At 36.0% G+C, this 21,675-nt stretch overlaps 1 protein-coding gene across 5 annotated transcripts; it reads left to right on the forward strand.

The window, feature by feature from the left end:
• The first annotated feature begins 12,624 nt into the window (after positions 1–12,624).
• Positions 12,625–18,939, forward strand: LOC148862337 (auxin response factor 2A-like). Of its 5 annotated transcripts, none has more exons than XR_016109462.1 (16): positions 12,625–13,200; positions 13,282–13,394; positions 13,619–13,714; positions 13,852–13,908; positions 14,009–14,164; positions 14,259–14,343; positions 14,592–14,682; positions 14,769–14,933; positions 15,843–15,962; positions 16,083–16,158; positions 16,238–16,409; positions 16,556–17,496; positions 17,606–17,796; positions 17,959–18,161; positions 18,324–18,488; positions 18,578–18,939. XR_016109462.1 is itself a non-coding variant. In XM_088975917.1 (15 exons), the coding sequence occupies exons 1-14, from the start codon at positions 13,065–13,067 to the stop codon at positions 18,134–18,136; spliced, it is 2,577 nt and encodes an 858-aa protein (XP_088832043.1). In that variant the 5' UTR covers positions 12,647–13,064; the 3' UTR covers positions 18,137–18,161; positions 18,324–18,939. The 5 variants fall into 5 exon arrangements, 2 of the variants coding, with proteins under 2 accessions (XP_088832043.1, XP_088832044.1); XR_016109463.1 differs by having other exon boundaries at positions 12,647–13,200; positions 18,324–18,428; XR_016109464.1 differs by having other exon boundaries at positions 12,676–13,200; positions 13,608–13,714.
• The last annotated feature ends 2,736 nt before the right edge of the window (positions 18,940–21,675 follow it).

Below are 21,675 nucleotides of genomic sequence, written 5' to 3' on the forward strand. Positions count from 1 at the left end.
CCTATTAAACCTCTCCTGAACTTTGACTTTTACAAAACCTTCCCTTTACTTTTGTAAATAAACATGCAACGTTTTATCAGAGATTATATTTAATATTTAAATTATCACTATGCCCTTGCGATCAATATGTACAGGGAACATATGGGATTTTTTTTTTCACTTAAGCGAACCAATGAAACCTACTGACAAAGTGAATCACCTTTTTGGAGTAATTCAATAAATATGTATCTCAATCAAGTTTTTTTGGTAAAAGTATAGTTTTAAACCATTACTTAGCATTTTTCATCAAAACGATAAAAAGAGGGAGTATGTTTACATATTTATTTGAATGGAAAACGTACAATGCCAAATGCCAAAAAAACATGGTTCCTTAAGAATGTCTGTCAAGAAACATAGGAGAGATTTAAATGATTCCAACATATATTAAAGGGTTAAATAATCAATCTAAGTTCAAAATCTCCTTTAATAACTTAAAGGTCCTGCTAGCCTATGAAATATACAATAGCTCAGCTGTTGGATAAGCCTAGTCTCTCACTTCTTGAGAATTGAAAGTGGGATGCATACCAATTCAAAGGAGGAGGGGTTCACATAATATATAGCCATTCAAGCAATAGAACCATGCCCCTCCCTCACATGCAATTTAACCAAAACACAACTTGCCAAGTGATAGTTGTATGTCAATTTGTATTAATCGACTCAAAATGACAAAAGTAATAACTATTTTAGTCATGTGTAGACATGTTCATCAGCCGGGTTCGGGCTTGACTTTTGCTAAATTTTGAAAGGGTCTAAGTCTAATACAGTGTAAAGTCAGGCTTGAAGCTCATCCCGTGAATACGTCTAATCATGTATATATAATATTTTTTATGAAATAAATGATCAAAATCCAAAAATCTTATGTAAAATAAGTGTGCCAATAAATTATTTATCTAATCACATATGAATTGCCTCTAAACTATATATGTCATTAGTGGTGGTGCTAGAAATCCATCCGTGAAATTTCACTAATATCTACAACCAGAGGGATTAAGGGATTTTTGACAATATGGTTGATTTTGTTTTTGAAAACAAAAACAACTATCACGTAGTAAAAACAAATTGAAAATAAAACCAATCATATTGTCAAACACCCCTAATGTACCAACTAGTTTGTCTTTATATTCTCTCGTCTTGATTGTAGCAACACTAGGACATGGTTTTAAGAAATTGAAGCAACAGGGTGGTGAGACACAAGCCTCAAGTGAGGGAGGGTCCACCCAAGATGCCAAGACCTTGCCTCGATCAAGGTTCAAAGTGTCGGCCCGTATTGGTCGATATGTATCATTTTGGGAGATTCCCAATACGCTCTATAGAGGGTGTGTTGGGGTTTTGACAGGTTCAGGGGGTGGAGGAGCCTTAAACTGGCCCCCCTAAACCATTTTTTTTAAATAATAATAAAAAGTAAAAAAAAAAAACACTATCGATATCGCTCAGTACACCCCTACCTGTGTTTCGGGCGTATCGATATTTAGAATCTTGGCCTAAATTGCATTATCCATGACATATGAGATATGCACTTCAAAGCCTTATAGCTTCATCTTTCAAGGTTTAGCTTGATAGTATTCATTTTGTCTGTATTTGGTTTGATAGAGAGGTAGAAATATAAAGTCAAGGACAAGTCCTTAAGGCTTAATTTGGAAAGAGTACAAATACAAATATGTACAGTACAAATACATACAAAATAAGGACTTGCGCTTTACATATTTATATTTGTACTCTTTCCAAATTGAGCCTAAAGGAATTTCATGAAAATTTTTAAGAAGTTTCCGTCCACTTTACATTTTTCCCTTATTTTCTGTCATATAAATCAAGCATTAAGGCTATGTTTGGTTTGAAGGAAAAGGTCAGAAAACATATACAAAATTTGTAAAGATGTCACTACCTTTTCTTACTTTTTCCTTCAAACCAAACACAGAGTAAGGAAAGTTTGTTGTATAGTTTTATACTTTTATTGTCTACCCATATGCATTAGTTTGCAAGAGAAAAGTTTAGTTGTTGGGAAGTTTATTCCACATGACTCGTCAACCCATTCAGGCCCCTGCCTTGATTCTCATTCTATCAAAATCTCTCGCTTGGGTCCCTTTCCAAAAATATCTTTCTTTTAATCTCTAGCTTAAGATTACAGATCAAAATCTCTAACTCCATTCTTTTTGTGATAGGGATAAGAAAAGGGGCTACACAAAGAGGAGGTAGAATATACTAACTAGCGGTGTCCACGATTCAGTTAATCGAACCATGGGCATATTTTGCAAGCTGGGTGGTATTGGTTTTTTATTTTTCTTAACCAAAACTGAATCGGTACTACCGATTAACTGGTCCACCAGTTTCGGCTTTTGACTGGTTTGGTTCTTTGATTTTTCGGTTTTTTATATTTATAACATATATTATATAAATATATGTATAATATTATATTATAAATAATAAATGACATATAATATATTTATAAATAGATTATTATAAATATAATATAAGTATATATTTATATATAATATCTAGAAAAAATGTGGCATATATTAAATATATATATATATATATATATATATATATATATAAATATATATACCAGTCGGTTTGGTTAATCGTCAATTTTTTTTAGGTTAACCGAAAACTGAATCGATCCTTCGATTTTTCAAAAAATCCAAATTGAAACCGAACCGATCGGTTCGGTTTTTCGACATTTCGGTTTTTCTTGGACACCCCTAATACTAACAAATCTTTCAAACTAAGTTAGGTTTTTAGGCTGTATTTGGTTCTAATGCAAATAAATTTGTACTGATACAAAACCATGATAATGCAAATGATTTGAGTGTAAATTCTGACTCATTTTATTTCAAATTTTAGCTTATTTTGTTTGATTGCATTACAAATGACATAACTTAAGACATATAACAAAATAAAATAAAATCCAAAAACAAAATTAAACAAAAATTTGCATTTTTTACATTTGCACTCTTATACATTTGTATTAGTACAATTAAAAATTGCACTGCAACCAAACACAGTCTTAAGATATTAAAAAACACTCATGGAATGACCTAAATCGACTAATTCAAGATAGCCCTTCCCCCCCCCCCCCCCACACACACACACAAAAAACCCTAAACATAAATCCATTTTTAGTTGCCAACAGAAAAACTACAAGAAAATACAGAAAAAATAAAGAAAGAAAGCTATAATAAGAAGAAATTAAGACAGAAGAAGGAATACTTCCTCTGCCTACCAGGAGGATAAAATATATAAATAAATTGTGGGTGGTTTTATTACTGAAAATAAAACCATTCATATTAGCCAATACTCCAATTGCACCATAGAGAAAATCTTATTTCAAGTTAAAAACATACTATATGGATGGATGGAGTCTAAATGATAAAGCTAATTTATTTTTTATTTTTTATTTCTGGATATTAGTTCCCATATAGTTGAAATAAGGCTTAGAAAATGACGATGATGATGATGATTTCTTTGTCAGCATTTTAATTTTGGGCGTTTAGACCCCATAATTTTTGTATATCATCTTTCTCAAACATGAACTTTTTTCTAATAGCCTTTTTGTCCCCGTGGGATCTTAAGGCTGCATTGGATGTAATGTAAATCAAGAATCGATGTAAATTTTACATTGCTTCGGTTTTGTATGCGTTTGGATGGAATGTAGTTTTACGTCAATAATAGATGTAAAACCTCATCAGGTCTAAAGTTTTACATTGATAATCGATGTGAAAACTACATTGATTTTATCGATGTAATACTTTACATTCTTCCACCCATCACTATTTTCAAAAAAAAAACAACGGTCACTTTCTAGTTCAGTGTAAAACATCATTAGTGTATTTTTACACTGATTCCAAATGCAGCCTAATAGATAATGCGCCTACTATTTTCCCTATGCTCTTGCTTGGTTTGGAATTTTCACCTTTTATTAATTTTATTTTATTTGTCATCATTTTGCCACATACAACTTTTCACTCAAATAAATGGTTTAAATACAAGAGAGAAGTGCTACTCAAGTGGTGCTAATTGATGATCAAGGCATAACTTAGGTTGTGTTTGGTACCACTACCAATTCTACTTACAACATTTTAGGTTGGTCAATACTATATGAGAATATATTTTTACCACAATGCTTTGAGTTATTAATACAATATTTGGTACTATTGTTGTTTATCATAAAACATCCAATTTAGAGGTTGTTTGGTTTCATGAGCATTTATTGAAAAAACATTGCTACATCAGTGCCAAATAGGCGTTGTCATTTATTGTGTATGAAACCACTGTTTAGTTTCACTGTTTATCAAAATAAACACTAAAAATCATGGATTTTTATGCACAAGGCAGTTGGGGAAACGCCAAATTCTTCTTCCCCAACGCCCCAACATTTCTTGAAACGAAATGCTTATATGGCATAATTTATGGGGTGTTAAATTGAAGTGGAAAGTAAAAAATATTTAAAGTAATGCTCAACCAAACAATAAAAGCAACAAACGTTTAAAGTAAAGTTGTACAAATAAACGCTCAAAACAATAAATTGTCCATCTATAAACACTCACAGAACCAAATGTATAATTAATGTTTCTACTATAAATGCCAACACCCAATCTAATGCCCATACTTTTTTAGTTAAGTGATTATCTGGTATGATGTGATAAGACAACTTCTCAAAATTTTGTATTGACCAATTTAAAATATTGCAAATAGAAATGGCAATGGTATTTAATACATCCTTAGTAGCATAACTTACATGATGCTCTCCGTGAAGGGGGTCTAATTTGGTCCTTATGGATGGAGCTAGGGGAATTTCAAATTCTGGGCTTATAATTTTTAGACATCATATTGGTGCTTTTGTCTTTGTTAAAGCCATCAAAAATGAATTGGCTAACCCTGAATTATGGAAGGTTTAAGCTCTAAAAGGATATATAGGCCATAAGAGGGCTAGAGACCTCAGTATTTCCCATATTCATTTTAGAAGGAGAGATGCGCATAAACTAATCTTAATCTTAATCCTGTTTTCCCATATTCATTTTTTTTATAACACTTCATTTAGGCTGCGTTTGAAAGCGATATAAACCAAGATTGATGTAAATATTTACATCGGTTCGGTTTTACCGGCATTTGGAAGGAATGTAAATCAAGATCAACATAAAACTCCACTCCAATTTAGATTTATCGACATTTGGATGGAGTGGAGTTTTACATCGTAAATCAATGTAAAATTTCATCACATGTAAAGTTTTACATCGACTATTGATGTAAACATTACATTGATAAAATTGATATGAAACTCCACACTTACTTTTACATCGATGACGTTTTACATTGATTCCAAACAAAGTCTTAAATATTTTGTTTCTTATATTTTCAGTAGAGTCAACAGAGTTGTTCATACTATCGCAAAATTTGGTTACAATGCCTCCATGACTATTTTTTGGTCTATTTCTCCCGATTTTGTCAGGCCCGGAAGGTGATTTAATACAAATTCTTGTTTAATTTTGTTTTAAATTTTACTTTATTCTGTTTGAGGTCTTATTTTACTTCATCTGTACTACAATCAAACAAAATAAGGTAAATTTTGAATTAAAAATAAATCATAATTTACACTGGAATCATTTGCACTATCATGATTTTGCATCAATACAATTGCAACCAAACACAGCCTAAATTACCAAAAAAGCAGGACCACAAATGATGTAACACCTTGAATTATGCTGGGTTTCTTGTTTCTTTAAGGACATAAAATTCCATTTTATTTGTTTGAAGGAAAAGACCTTTTTCCGAAGACTTTGATATACTTATATCATATAAGAGTAAAGTGAACTGAAGTTCTTGCCAATATTGGTTGGGGAGTTATGTCTTATTTGCATTTTTTTTCCGAAACAATATTTTGTAGATAAGTGGGTCTTGTTTGGAGTGTTATTTTTTTTCTTTATTTACCATTACTTTTTATTACTTTTGCAAAATAAGGAATTATGATGTTATCTTCGGTGGTATCCACTTCAGATTGTATGTTTCTCCAAAGATTGAATGATTCACGCATTGTATTTCGGGTAGGTTTTCTCTGACTGTGAGTATTTGGGCCCTTTGCTGGAAGGCGGAAGCAATATGGTGTTACTCTTGGTGACTTTGGTAGTATAAACTGTAATCTTACCGAGTAACAATTACACCTTTTGAATGGACTTGGAGGAATTTTGTGGACTAGAGACTTAAAGCCATTATTAGAAACAGGTAAGGGACTGTTTTATAACAGTTGAAGTTGCTGTTATGAAAAGTTTATTGTTTTGTCTTTTAGTTGTTAAAATTATTAAAAATTAATTTTTTTAAAGATATAGTGGTTTATTCATTTTCAGATTTAGCCATTAAGGAACCCACAGCCTCTTTAAAAATCGTAATAAGCTTTTGCGTCCAGATATTGATAATATAAAAACCTTTTGGTTATGAATCGTATTTTTCTACGCAAAGATGAGTTGAAAAAAACCAAAAAAATCTACTTAGAGTTTCTCTAAAATAACTTAAAATAGTCTTTACATGTCTTTTTGATGCAATATCTTTTGACGGCTAGATCTGCCATGCCTAAACTTTTTTTCTTCTTTGTTGCTAAAGCCACTAAAAGACAATGTGAATTGGGATTCACATGGAAATTCAAATGCATATCAATTAAAATATCCACGTATTTAAACTCTTGTTAATTGAAATGTTATTATTTAGGTCAAAAAATGAGAATTCATTCACTTGGTCAAAATTTGTTTAAATGATTGGTAGATCACTCTCACTGACTGATTAATTGGTTTATCATATTTTTAATAAATATAGAATTTAATAATACTCTTGAAAAGCAGTTTTGAATTCCACTACTACTACTACTTCTAAACATAGAGAAATTACGTTTTTGTATTAAACATTGCTTTTATGTATTTTATATAATTACTTTTCTTATATTAAATATTATCATTATTACCATTACAAAATCCATATAATTTCTTATGATTTACTTTAACAATTATATTTTCTCTTTTACATTGTTAAAAGATAGAAAGAAAGGATATATATATCTACATTCTCTCATTATTATGTGTTTGTTAAGTTATCTATTTCTATTTTTATATATGACTTCTCATGGTTTTTAAAACCGACCACGAGATCGAATCGGTCATGGTCCGGTTATCGGGTTAAACGGTCTGACCATTTGAATCGAACGGCCGGCCCGTTCTAACAAAAAAAATAAAAAACGACCAAAACCGTTCGAACGATTAATCGCCCGAGTCTACGGTTTGTTGATCAAAATCAACGCATTTTAAGAAATTTCAATTTTAGAGAAAAACGAAACCAATCACCTGACAGGTTCCCGATTTTCTACGGTCCGATCCAGTTTTGAATACCATGTGACTTCTTTGTAATTAAATACTCAGATATCTTAAATGAAAATAAAACAATTAAACAAACAACCAGAAAAATAGTGATAATAGATTTAGGGCGAGGGTGCTTGGAGACTTGGAGTGGCTAGTGATATTTGATTGTAATGTACATTTCACCCCCCCCCCCACCTACTATTCAACACGAGCATATGATAATTTAGGACCATCTTAATTTTTCCTTAATTTTTTAATTTTATTTAGAAAAGTCAAATGATTGATACGGGGCGGGCTTGGGAAGAGTTTTTAAAATTCTAGACCTTACTTGCCCCAAAACCCGTATCGGGTTTTTTAAATGCAAAACCTTCCTCGCATTCAAGGGTAGAGGTGAGTTGGATTTAGAATCTACATCTAATTTCTTGTCATATATAAGTAATAAATAAGTAGAATAATATAAAATAAATAATAAATTTTCTAATTATTTGATTAAAACATGTACAAAACATATAAACTATTAATTATCCTTCACGCAAAATTCAATTTATTATTAAAATTCAACATATATACTTTCCAACAATATGTGACTCGGGGAGCGTCAGGTTTAACCTAATACTATACCCTACCCGTACCCATACAGGTTATAGAATACCAAAACCTGTCCCCACCCCTAATAGGGGTGGGTACCCACCGGGTAGGGTAGAATTTACCATCCCTAAAGATAACCAACCCTTTAACCTGTGACTCAGTCACTTGGGGTGAGCATTTGATTTATTTGATTAAAAACCCATCCAAATAAACCAAAATTTTATAAACTGGCATCATAAAAGGGAAAATCAAAGTGAAGCAGATTTTTTTGAAATACCAAAATAACCAAAACTAGAATTTTCGATTATATGATGAAATTTGATTAATTTGATTTTCTCAGTTAACTGAATTTTCAATTTTGAAAACTGAAACTGAAACCGAATTTTCAAATAATCGAATTAACCATACCGAATAATGTTCATCTTTACAATCATTAAAATGGTACCCTGTCCGGTTCAAGTCCAACAACATTGATGCATACAAGACCCAAGTTGGTCATATTTCAGGTTATTAATTTCCTCCTCCGTTAAAGGTATTTGAGAACCTGTTGCAGAATGTGGGCAGCAGAGTTTTTCTTAGGCGGGAAAAGAAAGGGCTCTCCTATAATTGACAACAAAGGTCTTGCTTTTAAGTCATTTCTGTGATGGGTCCACCCTACGACTGATCAGTGGTGTTGGTAAATGTATGTCCTTGATTCTTTGGGTGCGTACTCAACAAGGTTCATTCAGGCAAATAATGTATCTTCATGTTGGATAGAAAAGCTCAAGGACTTTGTGGGTTTCATCGTAGATTCCATGTAATTTAAAAACTTCTGTTCTGTCCCATATTCTTACCAAAGGCCAAAACTTCATCACCCAATACTACTGTTCAATTACCCATGAATTAATGCCTGCAGTTTTCAACCCTTCTCTAAACATGAGAAAAATAAATAAAAGCTATGAATTAAAGACTGAATGTCTCAATTTTGGAGATTCAGAGATTGCACGCATTGATCCCTAAATAAATTTAAGCTTCAAGCAGAGTGTAGATCCCTCCTCCGTTTTCAGAGTATTAATATAATAGTATGGATGAAAATGACAAACAACACAAAAATGGACTCCCTCACCCATCTTCTTTTGTATGTACATGCAAAAACAAATTAATTTCATGCTAGAGTTAATCTGAGGATCATTTTTGGGCATAGAGACTAACTTGAAGCACCACAATATATAAGCACCTTACATAAAATGGATTAAAGGTTTTCACTTATTTTTCTTCCATAATTGAGCTATGATACTTCTCCATGGGGAAACTTTGTTTTCATTATCATTTACATCAGAAACAAATTTAAAGGATTGATAAAAAACAATAAAAGTATTTGTTGCCAAATAGATGAAAATACTACTGAGATATCCCATGTGACCAAATTGTTGCATAGTTTATTATGAAAAAATATGACCTACAACTTGCCTTAGCCAAAATGGAGTCCCAGTTGGCGACCTGCCTCTGCCGCCGATCTGGCGACCTACTTTTGCTGGCGACCTGTCTCTACCACCAACCTGGTGACTTGCCTCTGTCGTCGACCTAGCGACCTACCTCTGTCGCCGACTTAGCAACCTACCTCTCTAGAAGCTTGTCAATTATCTTTGAACCTTTTGGGATCACGCCGCGTAACCGTAGCCCTTATTCTTATCCTACCCGAATTAGAGGGAAACAGTAAGCATTATTAACTGGCACGGTATCCTCCTTCCAAAGCAGAATGGACCCCTACGTCATGGGCTGAGAATTCCAGGAGCGTTTCGTGAGACTCACGTCAACCTAACTATATAAGGGCATCAACCCCTAAGACCCAGGTGGATGTGCAGTTTAGTTCTTGCAGGTCTCCAGTTCTTTCACATTTAGCTATTTTAAAAATCTCTGATTCGCTGACTTAAGCATCGGAGTACCCACCCCAAGTAGAGCAACCCGAGAATTTTGACACTATTTCCTTGTAGGTCACATCAGAGTCATATCTCCAGCTCATCACTACTCAACTAGACATCAGAGCCACCTCTCCAGCTTGTCACCACTCAGTTAAGCGTCATAACTACATCTCTAGATCGTCACCATTTAACTAGACATCAAAACCACATCTCCAGCTCCTCACCATTCAGCTCAGTTAGACGTCCAAGCCACCTCTCCAACTCATTACCTTTCAGCCAAACATCTGAATCACCTGTCAATTGGGAGCTGCCAAAATGTACATCATCTCAATGTGCCGACCTCAAAAAGGACTACCGCTGAACAGCTTATCCTACAATACAGTTCTAAGTTGGTTCCATATTTAAGAAGGTGAAAACAGGAAAAGGAATATAAGCACATTTCTTCTTTCCATTTTCATTTTTAAGCTTGATATTCCCATGTAGTTGTGTGTACTATGGTGTGGTCATAAGCTCACAAAACGGATGTAATACAAAACTAACATGAACGTTGAAAAGCAGCACTCGCATGTGTGTATGTTCGAGATATGGAACACTAGTTCAGTTATATGATTGAAACTACCAGTCTACCACGTTTTCAACATTTCGCACGCGCTTGCAAATCATGTAGGCAGCACGCACATGCTATGCCTAATTGCCTACGCCATTGCGATTTGCCATGGGCCGAGATGAGATGCGATGTAATATCTCTATGTCTGATACCATTCCTGGTTCCTTATTGTTTCATTATTAATTTCTCCTACCTACATTTACCTCATTCATCCACTTCCACGATCCAACACACTCTCTCCCCCTCTCTCTCACCACCTTACCTTTCTTCCAATTTCTTCTATGTTGAGTTGAGAACTTAGAGATTTGACATATCCACATCACACGTAGACGGTAGACGGATCTCTCAACAGAGTCATATCTCATCCTCATCCATCTTCTACGTAGTCAAACTACATTATCATTATCATATGATATCATCTAATGTTTTTCCTTTTTTTGCTGGGATAATAATATATAAGGGTAATTTTTGGGTTTAATATGATAAAAGTAATATTTTATTTTTTTTAAAAACAGGTTAATTTTTTAAAATTAATATCAATAAAAGGCAAAAACACTATTCATTATCTTCTTCTTTCCATTTATTCACCAGCACCGCTACCCGCCATCGTCGTCCACTATCGTCTGTCGCCGCCCCCGCCCATCTCCGCCTCCGCCTCCAGCAACGTTGTCGGAGGTGGCCGGAGGCAGAGGTGGCAACGACGGCGCTAGTAGTCATTTCTCTAACCAATGCCGCCGCCTCCCCCCACCTCTGCCTCCGATAACGTTGCCGGAGGTGGGTGAAAATAGAGTTGGCGGCAGTGGTACTGGGTAGAAGAATGACCACCAGCATTTTCGGCACTACTTTTGCCTCCGGCCACCTCCAGCAACGTTGCCGGAGGCGAGTGACAATGAATGGTAATGGCGGAGGGTGGTGCTAATGAACAAATGATAAATAATGTTTTTGCCTTTTATTAATATTATTTTTAAAAAATTAACCTATTTTTTATTTTTTTAATATTACTTTTATTATATTAAACCCCAAAAATTGCCTTATATACTATTACCCCCTTTTTTTCTACTTTTTCATGACTTTGACCAACTTGTTAATTAAACGGCTGAGTCTATGACTCTTTTGTTTCCGTTTATAATTAAAAAAATAATTTTCGCCTAATTAGAGTGTTCGCCGAATCCGGATCTCCTGCCGGGGTCAGACACGAAGAACATCTCATCCTCTACCGGACTCGTATTCGCCTATACATACATGATACATGTCTACAGTTCACGCATACCGGTCGATACTTTTATTTACATTGCCCCTATAATTTTATTTTATTTTTTTAATCTCTCTCTCATCTTTTCTTTTTTTTTCTGTGACAGAGATTCCCCCGTCTGGTTGCTTTGGACGATACACAACTACTAAAAGACAACAGCATGGGCCCCACTTCACTTACACTATCAGGAATGCTTTTCCCCACAAGGCTACGCTAACACGTGGCTCCCCTGTAGCTGTCGCTGCCCTTCCCGTCACCTCCCTCCATTTTCTCGCAATCAATCGCCCCCACTCTCTTGGCAGTTTCCCTAAATTAATTTACTCAGACGGTTACGATGCTAACAAGATTACAATCCAACGGTAGATAATTCAGCGTTGTCTTTTTCTCTTACCTTCTTTATTTAAATTTAAAAAAAAAGCACGAGAACTCGAGAGGAGAAGCTTTAAATTTTAAATACATTGGGTTCGGTTCGGGGGGTATAGTTCACGCACTCGGTGCATAAAGGGCTCCGTCATATGCTTATGCGACACGTATTCTGCGCAAGTTAACGCAACGGACGCAGAAGAGCCGTAGGCAGAAAAAGTAACTATGGTTAACTTGCACCGATGTGTACACTAAAGCCCTCCGGTTCCCGCCAACTCTGCCTGTCTAACGCACGACAATTCCAAGTCACGACCATTTCCCCCAAAAGAACAACAACTTGCGATTCCGTCGTAACCTAACGGTGTTAATATATTTTCCAGTAGTAGGAGTCCACGTGTAACGGCGTTTTGGTGAGCATTTTTTTGGATACCTTTTGGTGAGCTCTTGCTAATAATCCTGTAGTCACCAGGTGAGAAGGTTTGGTGACCGGAGCTATCGGTTGCTGACTGCAGTTAAAAATTGACCGCGGTTGAAATGATTGCATGGGAGAATTTGACCCGCGGTTAAGGGTCTCGAAGGGGGGCAGTCGAGACTACTGTGTCTGTACGAAGGTGATGGCAGCTGGCTGGACCTCTCTCGCTGAGAGAGTTGCAGAGGAGGGAGAAAGCAAAAGATAGAGAGAGAGAGAGAGGGGAAGAGAGAGAAAGAAAAATAGTGACAGCAGATGAGGAGGAGAGAGAGAGATCGAATAGATGGTTATTAAATCGGCAGAAAACACTAGTAGAGAAAGAGAGCTTTCCAATCTAGGGTTTCGGAGCGAATTCTTCTTCTGTTTGATGACCTTTGCTTCATTAGGATTCCTGTAGCTGGAATCGGGTCTTTGAGTAGGGTTTAGATTGATTAGGATTTCAGAACACAGTGAGAGAGCTATAACTGTTGTTCTGCGGATGTGAGATTTGCACTGAAATTTCGCGGGAATGGCTGCATCGGAGGTTTCGATCAAGGGAAATGGCGGGAATGTCCACGGAGAGAGCTTCTCCTCAGGGTGCAGCGAGCCTACTAGCGGTTCGGAGACGCCGAGAGGGTATTCGAGCTTTCCGGGGACTGGTAAAGGTGAGGCGCAACTGGTTTTGCTTGAAGGTTTCGATGTGTTTGAGGGGCTTTAATTCTGATTTCTATGCTTTCGTGGTGTAGAATCTGGGGATGTGCTTTACACTGAACTCTGGCATGCCTGTGCTGGTCCTCTTGTGACTGTGCCGCGCGAGGGAGAGAGGGTTTTCTACTTTCCTCAAGGACATATCGAGCAGGTTTTGATTTTCTATATGTCTTTTAATTTTTCATTTTTTTTTGGTAAATTCATCTGGTTATTTTTGTTGATTTGTCTTGTGAACCGTGTTGCTGCATTTTTGCGCTGTCTGTTCAAGAATGGACGTCTTACGTCTTTCTCTTTGTGCGTGTTTTGGTGTTTTTTGTTAGTCTGGTTTTTGTTCGCGAGTGTTTGTTGTTGATGTGGTTTTCAGTTGGGATCCAGGTTGTGGCCTCGACGAATCAGGTTGCTGACAAGGAGATGCCGCTTTATCATCTATCGTCTAAGATCCTCTGCCGCGTGATCAACGTCCAGTTGAAGGTTCTGTTTCAGTAATTATTATTATTATTTTTTTCGAATGTCCCTGCTTCTGGGTTTCAATTTTAATACACCGTAATCGAGTAACTAGGGTTCCATGGGCTTCTTTGATATTGATCGAGCGGTTTTGTTTACTGTAGGCCGAACCAGACACCGATGAGGTGTTCGCTCAAGTGACTTTGCTTCCCGAGCAGAACGTAAGTTTCCTTCATTGTATCTTATTTTGTTTTAATTAGGGTTTTTATTGTGGATTTCTTGATGTTTAAGCCTTTAATTATTGGTGGGTTTTGGTGCCAGCAAGACGAGAACGCAGTGGAGAAGGAGCCAGTTCCCCCTCCCCCGCCACGCCCCCATGTACATTCGTTTTGTAAGACGTTGACTGCCTCGGATACGAGCACTCATGGTGGATTTTCTGTTTTGAGACGACATGCGGATGAATGCCTGCCCCCGCTGGTTAGTTTTCTTCTTTTAAAACTTTTTGTTGGTCGAAAATTTTCCTTAGCGTGGATGTTTCTCAAAATTCATTTCATTTTTGGTTCCCCAACAGGACATGTGCCGCCAACCACCAACTCAGGAGCTGGTTGCCAAAGATCTGCATGGAATTGAGTGGCGCTTTCGCCACATATTTCGCGGTAACTACTTGCATCCATTCTTCCGCAACATTAGTTCCTTTTTTTTCATGATAATATTTAAAGAGGGAATTGGGCATCTGTGCATGGATATATTCTTTAGAATGTTGAAGTCGTATACATTTATGTCTTCATTCGTTGGGCCTTAAATTTTTGTCAGTATCTCCTTATGTATTAAGAGTGATGAACTGATCCTTTGGACATGGGATTCTTCCCTCTAACTAAGTTTGTGTCTGCTTTTGAAATACCAGGTCAGCCTAGGAGGCACCTGCTTCAAAGTGGTTGGAGTGTCTTTGTTAGCTCCAAAAGGCTTGTTGCAGGGGATGCTTTTATTTTTCTCAGGTTTGATATTTTTCTTTATGCTAATTATTTCGATGTTTCTTGGTTTCTTCTCATGTCTGATGTTTTGTGCGGTTTTTTGGCTCTAGAGGTGAAAATGGGGAACTTCGTGTTGGGGTGAGACGTGCTATGAGACAGCAAAGTAATGTTCCATCTTCAGTCATATCTAGTCACAGCATGCACCTGGGTGTCCTTGCCACAGCATGGCATGCTGTCTCAACAGGAACCATGTTCACTGTATATTACAAGCCAAGGTGTGTAAAGTGCAGTAAAAATTCTGCATCTATTAGTTCGAAGTAGTTCTATTAATAAAACCATGGTAAAGCATCCCAAATAGCAAATTATGAGAACCAAACCGAAATCAAAATTTTTTAAAACCGAATTAACCAAACCGAAAACTGAAAAAACCAAACCAAACAAACTGAAACTGAAAATTTTGGTTTAGTTTTTCAGCTTTAACTGAACAATACTCACCCCTACTAGTAGGCAAGCCCATGGTTTACATGGTTCTTGTGCTTCTGGCAAAAGAAATGATGATTATGTCTCGTCCATGTTGGGTGCTCCTGGGGTTCCAAAGTGTAGTGGAAGATTGAGCATGGTTCCATATGTGCTTTGGATGCCCATGTCATTTGCACCCAAATAAGCCACGGAAATGCTCACAATGTTGTTAATAAATAAACTTTGCTTTAGTAGTGCTTTTGACTAAAAAATCGATGGCATGTCTCGGCTACATTGGGTGCTCCTGTGGTTCCAGTACGGTGGGAATTGAAATTGGTTGCACATGTGCAGCAGATGCCTTTGTCACTTGCACCGAAGTAAGCCACAAATGCCTACAATGTGGCTAATATTCTGGCTTGTATAATCTAGTTTGCCAGATTTGTCTGTACTAAATCATATTGTTCTAGTACTGACACCTCATCAGACTTTGCACTTGGTTGAATATTTTATTCACATTGCCTTAAAGAATCTTGTTTACATGATTATATCAAGAAAATAAAGGAGGCTTCTGTGTTTGCAAAATTGCAACTGTTATCTTGCCTTGTAATGTACTAATGTTATGTCTTGGTTTTGTTGTTGAGATTTGTCCCATAATTTTGTTGGGACAAGGCTTAGATGATGATGATGATGATGATGTTGATGTGTCCTATAATTTGTTGTCTCAGGACAAGCCCTGCTGAGTTTATTGTGCCGTTTGATCAATATATGGAGTCTGTTAAGAACAACTATTCTATAGGGATAAGATTTAAAATGAGGTTTGAAGGTGAAGAAGCTCCAGAGCAGAGGTATAAATTTTTTAGCTTCCCCAATGGAAAAACTTCCTTGTAGAGTTGCATTGTTGTTTTTTGGAATCTTATATTCTTTTTCCTTTTTTTTTCTAATGTAATTTTCATGTTCCTTTGCAGGTTTACGGGTACCATAGTTGGCATTGGAGATGCTGACCCCAATAGGTGGCCTGGATCGAAATGGAGATGCCTCAAGGTAGGTATATCATGTGGTGTTTGAATCTATTTTCATTCAGTAATACAAGTTGAAGTTGTTGTTCCTCCTTATAATTTAGGTACGGTGGGATGAAACTTCTTCTATTCCTTGCCCAGAGAGAGTATCTCCTTGGAAAATAGAACCCACTTTGACCCCTCCTGCACTGAATCCCCTGCCAATGCACCGGCCTAAGAGGCCCCGTGCAAATATGGTGCCTTCATCTCCTGATTCCTCTGTGCTTACAAGAGAAGGTATTTTGCAATTTCCGTTTGTTTGTCCAGCATTATTGTGCTGTGGTCTCCACCACCCCACTTATGCCCAAGAATGCTTGGGGTGGGGGACTTGTCCCCGCTTAATCTTTTGGAGATAAATACAAAGTTTTTGTTGCTCCTTCCAGGTTCATCTAAAATCACAGCAGACCCTTCACCAGTAAATGGGTTTTCAAGGGTCTTGCAAGGTCAAGAAGTCTCGACCTTGAGATGCAACCTTTCTGAGAACAATGAGTCAGACACTGCCCAGAAGCCTATTCTATGGTCTTCTTCACAAGATGATGAAAAGATCAACATGATTTCTACCCAAAGAAGATATGGGTCAGAGAATTGGATGCCTTTTGTGAGGCACGAACCAACATGCACAGATCTACTGTCAAGTTTTCGCACCATTGATTCTTCTCATGGGTTTTGCCCACCCTATATTGACCAAAGTCCAGATGAAACTAATCCAGTGAAACGACAATTCCAAGACAAGGAAGGAAAGTTTAATTTGCTTGCCGGCCCATGGGCAATGATGCCTTCAAACCCTTTGCCAAACATGTTGGAGTCCAGTATGAAGGCCCCTGCACATGCTGGTGATGTGCCTTCTCAGATGCCAGGAAATGTAAAATATGGTGGGTTGAGTGGCTATCCCATGGTACAGAATCTTGGAGTAGATCAACAGTCAGGAAACTGGTTGAGGCCTCTGTTGCCACAATCTCATTCAGAAAATCCATCTCATGTAAAAGATCCATTTCCTCGATCAGAAGTTCTGCAACCTGAGGCTGTAAAATCAAAAGGAGAAGGCAGTTACAAGCTCTTTGGTATTCCCCTCATTTCCAAACCTGTCACATCTGAGCCTGCACTGTCGCATAATACAAGGAATGAGCCTGTGGATGTCACCTACCACACCATCCACCAACAAGCGTTGGACTCAGATCAAAGGTCAGAACAGTCCAAAGGTTCAAAATCAGCTGTTGTTGCTATTGGGGGCAATGAAAGGGAGAAACCTTCTCATACTCCTCAGCAGTTTGCTAGGGATGTTCAAAGCAAACTGCAGGGTTCCTCAACCAGGAGTTGCACCAAGGTTCAACCCTTCCCTATTATTATCGTTGTTTTAATAATTCTATCAAGTTTGAAGGTCTTGACTTGGGATTCCATCTTACACTTCAATCAAATGGATGAATTGGTTTCAGGTTCTCAAGCAGGGGATTGCACTTGGGAGGTCTGTTGATCTTACCAAGTTTAATGACTATGATGAACTGATTGCTGAATTGGATAGGATTTTCGAGTTTAATGGTGAATTAATTGCTCCTAACAAAAGCTGGCTGGTCGTTTATACTGATAACGAGGGGGATATGATGCTCGTTGGAGATGATCCTTGGCAGTAAGTGCTAACCCCATTTTACCATGTTCATATTTGATGGTTATATGTTAACCTGGCCTCGGTTTCTTTAGTGGTTCTACTCCCCCGGTCTCTCTTCCTTTGTGTGGATGGGTTATCATTGGGTACCATAGTTCTACCATTTAAATATCTCATGTGTGGCAGGGAATTTTGTAATATTGTCCGCAAAATTTTTATCTACACTAGAGAGGAGGTACAGAGAATGAACCATGGTAGTCTTGGCCCAAAGATGGGGGAAAACCCAGTGTTGACGGGAGAAAGATTGGTGGCAAAAGTGGAGATTTGTCCACTGGATGCTCCGGCAGCTACTGTGGACGACTGATTAGTTTTCTTCCGTATTGCTGTAGGTAAGTATTCGGGTGTACCACTTAATTGTTTCTTGAAAATGACATTGCTGTTTTGCTTCTTCAATATAGATCACATAATCCTCGTTTTTCTACAGTTTGATTCTTTTATTGTTTTTCATGCTTCCTTCCCTGTCCACCTCTGATGTCATTCCACTTGCTCAGGTTGTCTGGCACTAGTGCGTTCGAAATTGCATGTTCTCATGTCATGAGAACATATTGCTTTTGATACCACTTGTGGGATTATAATCCAAGTATTTGGGCTAAAAGGTTTGTGTTCCGGCTGCCAACCCAACACTACCCTCCTTGCTCAGAGGTGGGACTGGCAGTGTAAGATAAGCTTTACACTTGGGAGTAAATTGCTTTAACTATCGAAAAGTAGAATATGGAAAATTTATCATTCTTTGGTTTTCCCCCAGTGATTGAGCAGGATATTGAAGCTTCAACCAGACTAAACTGCAGCAAAGTCAGTTGAAGCTCTACCAACTTTATGGGCCTTACATTTTACCCTTCGCAAATATGGCAGCACTTTAATTCTCCCCAGTTTTGGATTTTGTGATTTTTATCGACAATATAGCTTCTAGGTCTCTGTCAAATTGTATACATGATATAAAATTATATATAAATTTCTGCAAGCCTTGGCAGTTTAAGGCCTTGCATTCCCAATTATGTACAGTTTTTTTTTTTTTTTTTCATTTCCTCTACTTTTCTTCAATGTACGCTGACGAGAGTGTCATACATCTCTTAATGATGCCTTCACTTTTACTGGTTTGCCTTCTAACTTTTTGATAGCAAGAGGCTTGGTGTATATTTGTTAAACCTAAAGAACTGAATACCCAAACTTGGATCGATATGATGTGTTTTTTGAACTTCTGACGGGTTAGTTCTTTTTTCTTCTTTTTTATATTTCTAATTCAATGCCATGCGAAAAGGGAGAGAGATGAGTCCGGGGAGGAAAGAAAAAGATATGGACGTTAGGTAACAAATATCGATTTATCAAAGATGGGAGGTGGATCAAGAATTTGAATTATATTCCTAAATAAATGGACTAGGTAAAAAATGGCAATATTACCTGATATCCCAATTCGTTAAAATCCTCGTTCGAATGGGGCGTGGGTTGGGGATTTAAATTGTTAGTCAAGGGTTAGGGGTTTAAATGTATTTGGATCACCCCTGATTGGATCTTTGGATGGAAATCAGATGATAGGATCAGATCAGAAATTGGATAAGATTCAGATCACTCTTGGTCGTTTTGAGAAGATTCAGTCTAATATATTATATATTTATAAATATATATGGTATTTATTTATTTATAAATGCTTCTTTTATATTATATACGATGAATTTTTTTTATAAAAAATGTATATATACGATGAAAATTTTTATATTATATTATTTTATTTACTAATTTATTATTTTTAAAGAAAACAAGACGGATCAGATATTTATCTCATATGGTTACACATGTATCATATATTTATCTCTTTAAAATATTTATATATTAAGTATTTAAAAATATTTGAAAAAGCATTTATATTTTTATAAGTATGATAGAATATGTTTAAATATATTTGAATCTTTTTTTACTATGATAATAAATAAAATAAAAAACAAAAGCATAATGGGAGTGACTCCCCATCCACAAATCGCTGCCATTTCATTCTGTGATGGGATCTGCTCCTCACAAATGAGCGCCTCACAGGCACATCCGCTGTGCATTGTGGATATCTCCCATGAATTATAGCTAATAAGTAAGAGAGATGCTCCCAATGCATGATAGGATGTCTATGTGAAGCGCCAGGTGTGAGGAGCATATCCTGTCTCTTCCATTCTTATTCAATGAAGGACTTTGACGGTCATTGCTAGCTCCTTATTGATTGACATGTATCCATCTTTGGCCATATAATTTAAATTGGATAGACCGATGGAGAACTTATCTAATTATTGAAAGTGTCAATAGCATGGAATTTTTGTTTGATTAAAAAACCCTAATTTTTAAATTCAGTTCATTTTAAATTATAAGGATATAAATGTAATTTTAATAATTTAATCAAATTCCTCTCGTTAAGTCTTATATTTAAAATCTTAATCACTATTTTTATTCATTGAATCATTTTCTTGAATAAAATACCCTTGTATTTTTTGAGCCTGAAACATAAACTTAGGCTTGGGTCTACATGGGCCTAGGCCGGGCCCAGCCTAATTTCGGAGCTGTCTTTCATATATAATATTTTATATTAAATGCAATAAAGTGCATATAAGTAATAAAGTATCATTATAATATTTAAATAGAAAATATTATATAATATCAAATGTGTATGTTTAAATATAGGTCAGGCATGAACTATTACATTTCTCATTTAATTCCCTCTCATTAAGTGATTAACTACTATTTCTTATTGAATTCTATATTTAAGTTAGTTTTTCCATTAAATTTAATCAATTAGATCTATATCCAATACTTTTAATAATATAAAATATATGTTTTTTAAATTAACCAAAAAACAGAGCTGTTTTTCCATCCTAGTGGCGAGTAATCAATTCAACCATTTGGGTAAAAACTTTTAAAGAAAAATATGTTTTATATTAATCACATTAAACAAAAATGTGACAAATAATACTTATTTTTATTTATGTTGAAATGAAATGTATTAACCCTTAATGCCAAAAAAAATGTGAAATAATAATAATTATTCTTATTTATTAATTTAAAAAAAAAGTGGTGGAAAATCAACAATTCAGCCTTTCGAGTCAAATGTATTAACCCTTAATGCCATAAAAATATGATAAAAAGCACAAAAAGCATTATGTAATAATAAAAATTTGTAAAAAATATATTTATGTTGAAAATAAAATAAAAAAACTTCAAACCAACCAAAATTATTTACGTCAAATGTGTAAAGCCATGATGTCATAATTTCATAATAAAAATTAAAAGATAAAAACACAAAAATATAAATAAAAAACACTGTACATGGGCACGCTTACTAACCTTTCATTGTATGGATTCAGTTGATTTCTTTTAAGCATAGCAACAGGTTAGCTTAGGGTTGAGGCCTTATCCAACCAAACCTAACCCAAGCCCTGCCCAACATAACATCATATTTGCCTTGTAAATATGTATTTATGCATACAAATTGTGTATTTACCATTCTTGCATGCATGTATATGCAATCATGCATCTACAAATGTAAATATCCATATATGCATGTATTTTTCAGTGTATCATGTATTATGTGTATTTATTTATCTATATTTGCATGCGTATACTGTACGTCAAAATATTTGAGTATAAACGGAATTTTTTTAAACATGGTAACTGTGTTATCTTACATGGAACTAGTGTAAGTACACGTGTGTATCCGCTTTATCTAATATATAGAATGCTATTATTGAATTAACATAAACCCTTAAAAGTGTAGGAAACAAGCACATATGAGATGTGCCAAAAGAAAGTGAAGTTAGGCCAACCCAAGACTAACCCGAACCCAATTTTAATGCAACCCAAGCCTAACCC

Source organism: Nelumbo lutea, chromosome 3 (genome assembly GCF_056320005.1).
Source record: "Nelumbo lutea isolate HS-2025 chromosome 3, American lotus-T2T, whole genome shotgun sequence".
NCBI lineage: Eukaryota > Viridiplantae > Streptophyta > Magnoliopsida > Proteales > Nelumbonaceae > Nelumbo > Nelumbo lutea.